The sequence below is a fragment of the Silurus aristotelis genome, assembly GCF_946808225.1.
Source record: "Silurus aristotelis genome assembly, chromosome: 7".
Taxonomy (NCBI): Eukaryota; Metazoa; Chordata; class Actinopteri; order Siluriformes; family Siluridae; genus Silurus; species Silurus aristotelis.
The window spans coordinates 1,908,252-1,916,855 of record NC_139580.1 but is presented as its reverse complement, the minus strand read 5'-3'; the positions used below and the strand labels follow the sequence as shown (position 1 = coordinate 1,916,855).

Sequence of the window (8,604 nt, the reverse complement as noted above, 5' to 3'; positions counted from 1 at the left end):
AACCCTAACCCTTAACCCCTAACCCTTAACCCTAACCCTTAACCCCTAACCCTAACCCTTAACCCTAACCCTTAACCCCTAACCCTAACCCCTAACCCTTAACCCTTAACCCTAACCCTAGGTTTTAGGGTTCATGTAAGTGCTAGTTTTATTTAAAGTGTTGTCTTGTGTGTGGTGTAAATGTATATTACTTTTCACTTCTAATTAGTTTTGCCACTATACAACATACTACAGCCTAGAAACCAGACAGAAAAAGAACAAACACAAAAATATAAAGTCCTTTTTAATAATACAGAAATAATAATGATGAATATTTATTAATGAATTAATGAATATTAAAAATATTAATAATAACATTCATACAAACAATCTAAATCATTTTACATTTGTAAAGCAGAAGAGCAGACTAGAGTAGCAATAGAGTAAATCAAAAAAGCATAAATTTAATGGATTGATAAAAAGTAATAAAAAAAAAATAAAATAATAATTAAATGATCTGGATGTGCGTCTGCTTCTTGTGAGATCGTGGATAAACCTGTATCAGAGAAACAGCACAGAGTTACAGAGTTCCTGTACGAGTTATTATAGAGTTCCTGTTAGAGTTATTATAGAGTTCCTGTACGAGTTATTATAGAGTTCCTGTACGAGTTATTATAGAGTTCCTGTTAGAGTTATTACAGAGTTCCTGTACGAGTTATTACAGAGTTTCTGTACGAGTTATTATAGAGTTCCTGTATGAGTTATTATAGAGTTCCTGTATGAGTTATTATAGAGTTCCTGTATGAGTTATTATAGAGTTCCTGTTAGAGTTATTATAGAGTTCCTGTTAGAGTTATTATAGAGTTCCTGTTAGAGTTATTAGAGTTATTAGAGAGTTCCTTTTAGAGTTATTATAGAGTTCCTGTTAGAGTTATTATAGAGTTCCTGTTAGAGTTATTATAGAGTTCCTGCTAAAGTAGAGAGTTTTCTACACTCGTGTACAGAACAGCACCTATCTGTATGAGTATGAGGTGTCAGAGTGAGATGTTGTTACCGGGTTAATTCTCCACAGTGTGTCCGATGTTGAGCAGAAAGCAGCTCTGGGGGGTTTTGTATCTGCACAGTGAGGAATAAAATCATGTTAAATATGAAGACTGCAGTAAAAGTCTGGTGTTTGGTGTAAAAGATGATCAGTGTAGATTCTGTGTGCAGATTTTTACCCTGGTTCAGTTTCCCAGGATTGTCTGCCAGGGCGTAAACAGTTTTACACAACCTTCCACTTCCTGTTAAACAAAACCAACAATGAACACCGCACCTGAACATTTAGATACACACACACACACACACACACACACACACACACACACACACACACACACACACTCTAAACGTAGAGCATATGTTAATCTAAACGTCACGTCAGTCAGGAGAATTGAACCCAAATTTTAATTATAGATGACAAAAGGTCCAAACCCTCAGGAGCCCAATTCAGAAAAAAGAGGATAGAAGTAGTGTAGAAACGTGTAAAAGATAAAGGAGTGTGTGCTGCTCTATCACTCTTCTCGTTAAGAGGAGAGTAAAGACTGATGTATTTAATGAAACAGGGGAACATCTGTACATCACTCAGGTGACACTGTTTCCTGCTGGGATTTTACACACAGCACCAATATCTCTTTAATCTCCAGTGCTGCTTAAAGACTCGAATAAAAGTCATATATTATGAGGGTTATAGATGTTGTATGAACTCGCAACAACACTTGACCATCAGTGTGCTGAGAGTCACAGTCGAGTCTTTACACAGAAACAGAGGTGATTAAGTGAAGAATCTTGTGAAAAATAAGATAATAGGAACATTAGAGTTATAATAAATCACTACTTTGGATACTTAAGTACATTTGAAGGCAAAACTTTAGTACTTTTACACAAGTGACAGTTTAAATGGACACGTTTACTGTTACTGAGCGTCTCTACTTTTACTCAAATGCATGGTTTATGGACTTCGTCCACCACCGGTCCCCACGGCTGCGATTTCCTGATTAAAACAAAGAGCAATTCTGCAAGAAATTCAGCGTGAAACTGAACAAATCTTCCACAGAGACATTTGACATGACAAACTTTGGACAGACGGCGATGCAGCAGCGAGTCGTTCGAGGTCTTTTAAGACCGTTCTTGTGCCTGATGATCATCTGAGAACAATCCACTCTATCTCACTTCCTCACCCACCCACTCTCCAGACTCGGCTCCTGCAGACTTCACCCTTCTCCCAAAGATGGAGTTGAGCTCCATGTTCGTAGTTTTGACACCATTGCGGAGATCCGGCATGAATCCCAGAAGATGCTCGATAAGCTTTGAAAAGAAGACTTCTAGGACACGTTCCAGTAGAACACTGCCGTGTAAGGGGACTATTTTAAAGGTAATGGTGTGGAAACGTAGATAAATAAAATACTTTCTTGTAATCATATGTCATGAACCCTATGTTTCCCATCAGCCACTGCACATCCAGGGACTTTCTCCCATGTCTGTTTGTGCACCAGATTCATGTTCATGTTCTAAATGCAACATTTTGCCACTTGAATCTGCTCTTCATCTGCTCTTCCTTATTTGTTTAAGTTTCTCTTCAGATTGAATGGATTTGAAATTATGGTCAAACTGGAGCTCATTTTGAGGACAAAGAAATGGTTTGGTCCATTACAGGACAGGTGTCTACAGGGGACTCTTACATGTGGAGATGTTTAAGTGATGAAGTGATGGAACACGGCTCTGTGAGTAAAACAGATCATAAACAAGCAACTCTAAAACTCTGAATGATTCTGCTGACCTGCAGCTGTAGGTGGAACCGCGTCGTCTATGGTTTCATAATGATGTTCTTTATTGTTGGGTTTCGAATCTGAAACACAAAACAGATTAAAACATGTCATATATTAGTGCTGGCTTGGGTTTGGTTGATGATGAAGATGTGTTTAATGTTGATGCCTCACACTGGGTCAAGAAGTTCCACAAAATCACCACAAAGAGTCCCATACAGGCCAACACAACCACGAGGATCAGCAAGCGCGAGGAGAAACCTGAACACAGTCACAGTGCAGATCAAATCATCTTCAATAACCAAAGTGTGGAACTTACATCATTGCCTTCTCTATAAAAATCATCATCATCATCATCATCATCATCATCAAATAAATTAAACTACCTCTGTTGTCCTGCTCATGTTCTTCATAAGTTTCTGAAAACAATACAAATAGAACAGATTTTGTGCTAAATGCAATCATCATCACCATCATCATCATCATCATCCTCTTCTTCACCAGCATCATCCTCATTCTCCAACATCATCATCAAATTAGTGAAATTACCTGTGTTACTCTGCTCATGTTGTGTGACTGTCTCTAAAAGAAATAAATAAAAAGATTTTTTTGATAAATGCAGTCATCATCATCAACATCCTCATAACATGATCACTATCTTCCTCCTTTTCATCATCATCATCATTATTGTCCTCGATCTCCACATCACCACAATCATCTCATGAATGAAGTTACCTGTTTTATCCTGGTCGTGTTCATCTCTCTCTAAAAAATAAATAAATAAATAAATAAATAAATATGTAGAAAAAAAACTGATTTTGCGATACATGTAAACATCAGCATCATCATCATCATCATCATCATCATCATCATCATCATCATTAAATTAGTAAAATTACCTGTTTCATCCTGGTCATCTTCATCTGTCTCTAAAAAAAAAACAGACAAAACAAACAAACAAATAAATAAATACCTAAATATGTAGGGGAAAAAAACAGATTTTGTGATATATGTAAACACCAGCATCATCATCAAATTAGTGAAATTACCTGTTTTATTCCGGTCATGTTTTCCATCTCTATCTGAAAAATAAATAAATAAATAAATAAATGATTGCTGATGATGTATAATTAATATTAATAATAATATATTACAGTACTGCAGGTTTAGTTTTATTCAGTACCTGAGTGTGAGCTGCTCTGTGATCCATCATCACCGTCTACAAAAAGCACAACATTACAATGTGATTACTGACAGTTTTACACACACACACACACACACACACACACACACACACACACACACACACACACACACACACACACACACATGTATAATTAATATTAATAATAATATATTACAGTACTGCAGGTTTAGTTTTATTCAGTACCTGAGTGTGAGCTGCTCTGTGATCCATCATCACCGTCTACAAAAAGCACAACATTACAATGTGATTACTGACAGTTTTACACACACACACACACACACACACACACACACACACACACACACACACACACACACACACACACATGTATAATTAATATTAATAATAATATATTACAGTACTGCAGGTTTAGTTTTATTCAGTACCTGAGTGTGAGCTGCTCTGTGATCCATCATCACCGTCTACAAAAAGCACAACATTACAATGTGATTACTGACAGTTTTACACACACACACACACACACACACACACACACACACACACACACACACACACACACATGTATAATTAATATTAATAATAATATGTTACAGTACTGCAGGTTTAGTTTTATTCAGTACCTGAGTGTGAGCTGCTCTGTGATCCATCATCACCGTCTACAAAAAGCACAACATTACAATGTGATTACTGACAGTTTTACACACACACACACACACACACACACACACACACACACACACACACACACACACACACACACACACACACACACACACACACACACAACTGCAGGAAAACATCAGGACTGAAATATTTGACTCCTGATAATTCTTTTCTTATACACCACAGTGCAAGTCAAGTTTATTTCTATTGCACTTTTCACATCAGACATTGTCTCAAAGCAGCTGTACAGAATTTTAAGAGTGAAGGTGAACGATGTGTATTTAGCCCTGATGAGCAGCCATGGTGCCATGTCATATTTTTATCCATTTATTGTTACATTTAATGTTAAAGCTCCTGTTCTTACCTAAAGTATAGCAGCTACACACAAACACACACTCGTTCCCTCCCCAACCTCTCTTTATTCTCTCTCTTCATTACCTCGGACACCTGACTATACGATCTAGACATCCCATTCCACATTTAGTTCCTATTATAATGTAATTATAATCTCATTTACATAACCTTTTATTATTTAGCTACAGGTAGGATTAGTAGGGCTGTTTTAAAGCGTCACAGTCCAATAACTGTATTATAATGCACCGTGAGCATGCTGGTCATGTGATGACGTTCTTTCGTTGAAATTCTACACCATTAGCGGGAATCATCAGAATTTTGTCGGTTGTTGATTTCTGATTGAAATCTTTACAGATGTAACTAAAAAAAAAACCCAACTAAATGTGTTCAAGAAAAAAAGACAGAACCAATTCTACACATCTTTTCACAAAAGAATCAATCCTACACAATCCTACACACAAAATCATCAATCCTTTCACACTCAGATATTTCAGGATTAGTGATGGAAGAGTCTGGATTATATTTCAGTATTCAGCATGAAGGTGAAGAGATGAAGAGTGTAGGAAACCGGTTTACTCACCATGTTCTGCAGTGTGTGCAGCTAAGCAGAGCACGAGTATGGTTACTGTCAGAACCCACATTGTCGGCTGTCCTTTTTCAATCAGATCTCTTGGGTTTGGTTTTAAAACACATAAGAGGAAGAAGAAAACGCAGACTGACGTGCAGCTGAATGTGTGGGTTCAGAATTACATAACGGCTGTCTGTAAGAGTCATATCCTCCTCCATCAACACTTTATATACACACTTCTGCCCAGACTTCTGCCCAGACTTCTGCCCAGACTTCTCATTTTGTATTTCTTTCTCTCTATTTCTACACAATCCAGAACTACATGCAGCAGGATGTAAGATCTCATCAGATCTCATCTGAAAAATAATCACAGTAATGATGACGCATTTACAGGAAAACACCGCATGATGAAATATTTTACATTTATAACTTTACAGAACAACATCCAGAGATACTGATAATTCAGTTCATTTCATTTTAGATTCTCACGTCATCTCTTCTTCTTCTCGGATTTATAATAAAGAAAAATCTTTACTGCAGTTTATTCCACGTTTTATTGATGATACTTATTTTCTTCAGTTTTGAAAGAAATGTTGATATAAAACCATGCGATTTATGAAATCAAATATTGTGTGATTGTATTCAAATAATGTGCAGTCAGTGATCTCGTACTGTAGCTCATAAAACCTATGAATTTATAAAACTAATCATCGGAATCATGATTATATTATAATAAAAATGAAATGTACGGCGCTTTAATGTGAAATGTATCCAGTAATTTTCTACAATGTAACTGTAACAGCAGACTGCGATATTAAACAACATTCACTGCTGTCTGAAATATTTCATGCAAAAAAACAAACTTGGTAAAAAATTGTGTAAATACTGTAGAGTAAGAATGCCTCTTATATACACTATATTACCAAAAGTATTGGGACACCGGGTCATAATATGTTATGTGATTTGTGAGCATCAGATTCCACTTTCAGTCTCCATGTGGTCTTCTAATTCCCTCCACTCTTCTGGGAAGATGTTCCACTAGATTTTGGAGTGTGCTTATGGATATTTGTGTTTATCAGCCACAAGGATATTATGAAAGGCAGGTACTGATGAAGGTGAGGAGGCCTGGGGTGCAGTCAGTGTTCACATTCATCCCAATGGTGTTCAGTAGGGATGAGATCGGAGCTCTATAGCAGCAAGATCTTCCTCTCCCAAGCATGTAAACCAGATCTTTAAGAAGCTCACTTTGTGCACAGGGGCCATGCTGGAACAAGTGAATGTAAAATTTTATTATAAAATAAAGACAAAGTCCTTTAAAGATAAAGTCCTGTACAATTGAGTGCCTCCAGATTTGTGGTAACAGTTTGGTGAAGAACTGCATATAGCAGGAACGATCAGGTGACTTAATAATTTAAGCAATATATACAGTATATATATATATATATATGTATATTTTTTTATTTATTTTTTTGCAAATCTTTTTATTAGTGAACTCCAACACACATATGTCAGAATGAGGTCATCCACAAAATCGCTTAAAAATCCTAGTAGTTCTGTAATATGTGAAGAAACTCAACTTATAAAATAAATAAACTTTAATCAGTATTAGTATGGGAGCTGCAGCAGGACATTAAGGATCATCTCTGAGCAAAAGTGTTCATGATCATCATTACCATTTAAACAACACTATCACATGACAATTAGCATTTCAATTTACATTTCATTTGCACTAAAGGTGGGAAGAACGGAATAAAGTATCTAAGCAAAAATTGTTCTGTCTTGTATTATGTATTATGTCACTGTTTTGCTGTAAAACACTTCTTCTTCACTGACCTCATTGTTCTTTTCTTACAAGAATGTTTCCCATACGTATGAAAAATCCTGGAATCTTTAATCTACTGAACACAGTTTTCCTCTCAGTACTGAGCCACAACTTTATACAGATGAGAAATAAATCATCGTCTTTATTATGAAAATGTAAAATGTGACGGAGTTACATGAAGGTTCCATGCTACTGACAGCAAGGATGTGAGATCAGATCCCAGGGAATTCTGGCTCAAAGATGCAGAATTTGGCGTTCAGTTTTATTTCGATAGTAATATTTTATTTAAAAAGTATTTTGAATACATTTTTGAATTTCCTTCTGAAATCTGTCAAACTCTCGCAGGTGTCTATGTTCAATGTTCCTTCAGACAATAATTATTCAACTTTAACCCACTGGAGAAGCTGTCAGCCAGACACCATGTTCATGAATACCTACAGATTTTCTTAAAAAAACTGCACAAAGTGTAGCGGAGATGCTGAAATTCACCAAATGATTTTACTTTGCTTATTACTTTTTACATGAAAGTATTAGAAATATCTAGAAACATTTAAAGGACATTGAGATTTGAACCTCATATTTATCGCACATTAACTCTGTTATGTTGAATGTTTACTCTTTATTTATGTCAAATCCAATTTTATTTGTCACATACACAATCATTCAGTAGTGAAATGCTTGTTACAACTGTCCAACATGTAAATTGAAATAAAAATAGAATATAAAAAATAAATAAAAATGAATTAAAATTAGGGATATTGACAGAAGTCCAGATAATGTTTAATGTTTATTTTTCTGTTTTACAATCTACGCACATTTCGTTCTTTTTACACTGTGAATGTGGACGAATACAATAAAGCTTGAGCTGAGCTGAGCTGAGTTGAGTTGAGCTGAGCTGAGTTGAGCTGAGCTGAGCTGAGCTGAGTTGAGTTGAGTTGAGTTGAGTTGAGTTGAGTTACTTTACAGAATTACTTCAATTAAATACATTTATTTGCATAAATACTTTACAGAATAACTACATGTTAAAAGGTGTATTTCTGCTATAATCAGAATATCTATAAAGAGAAATAGGTCAATTCAGACGTTATGGAGGGACAGTTTCCTTCCACGGCCAGAAGGAGGTTAGTTTGAGACATGCTTTTATGCTGCTGTGGTGGTGGTGGGTTTAATTTATTTATTTTTTTATGAAAGGAATTTGTACGTTTTACCAAACATAGTCGTTTATATCTACACTTAATGTGTGTGT

The 8,604-nt window shown here is 35.8% G+C and overlaps 2 protein-coding genes and 1 long non-coding RNA gene across 5 annotated transcripts in view; 1 reads left to right on the top strand and 2 right to left on the bottom strand.

Moving 5' to 3' along the window:
• LOC310728923 (craniofacial development protein 2-like) overlaps positions 1-8,604 on the top strand; it is a 288,545-nt gene that overhangs the window by 241,010 nt on the left and 38,931 nt on the right. The window lies entirely within an intron of this gene.
• The window catches only part of LOC310728988, a 412,338-nt gene that overhangs the window by 401,391 nt on the left and 2,343 nt on the right, over positions 1-8,604 (bottom strand). The window contains exons 2-3 of the long non-coding RNA XR_014534433.1: positions 8,280-8,604; positions 7,040-8,228 (exon numbers count right to left, since the gene is read on the bottom strand). The exon at positions 8,280-8,604 is cut by the window's right edge and continues 611 nt beyond it. This is a non-coding gene — a long non-coding RNA (uncharacterized lncRNA). The remainder of the gene's footprint in view (positions 1-7,039; positions 8,229-8,279) is intronic.
• LOC310728829 (uncharacterized protein) lies at positions 267-5,752 on the bottom strand. The gene is made up of 8 exons (XM_083546655.1): positions 5,549-5,752; positions 4,572-4,607; positions 3,170-3,202; positions 2,958-3,044; positions 2,798-2,866; positions 1,200-1,262; positions 1,034-1,095; positions 267-535 (listed from the first exon to the last, which is right to left on the bottom strand). Exons 1-8 carry the CDS (start codon positions 5,607-5,609, stop codon positions 488-490), a joined length of 459 nt encoding a protein of 152 aa, XP_083402781.1. The 5' UTR covers positions 5,610-5,752; the 3' UTR covers positions 267-487.

Excerpts from the sequence above, each read along its gene's own strand:
- LOC310728829 (XM_083546655.1), bottom strand. The coding sequence starts at position 5,609 with ATGTGGGTTCTGACAGTAACCATACTCGTGCTCTGCTTAGCTGCACAC. Across the intron at positions 3,045-3,169 it reads ACATGAGCAGGACAACAGAG|GTTTCTCCTCGCGCTTGCTG; the intron begins GTAGTTTAATTT and ends GACTGTGTTCAG. Across the intron at positions 1,263-2,797 it reads GGTTCCACCTACAGCTGCAG|GAAGTGGAAGGTTGTGTAAA; the intron begins GTCAGCAGAATC and ends TTTGTTTAACAG.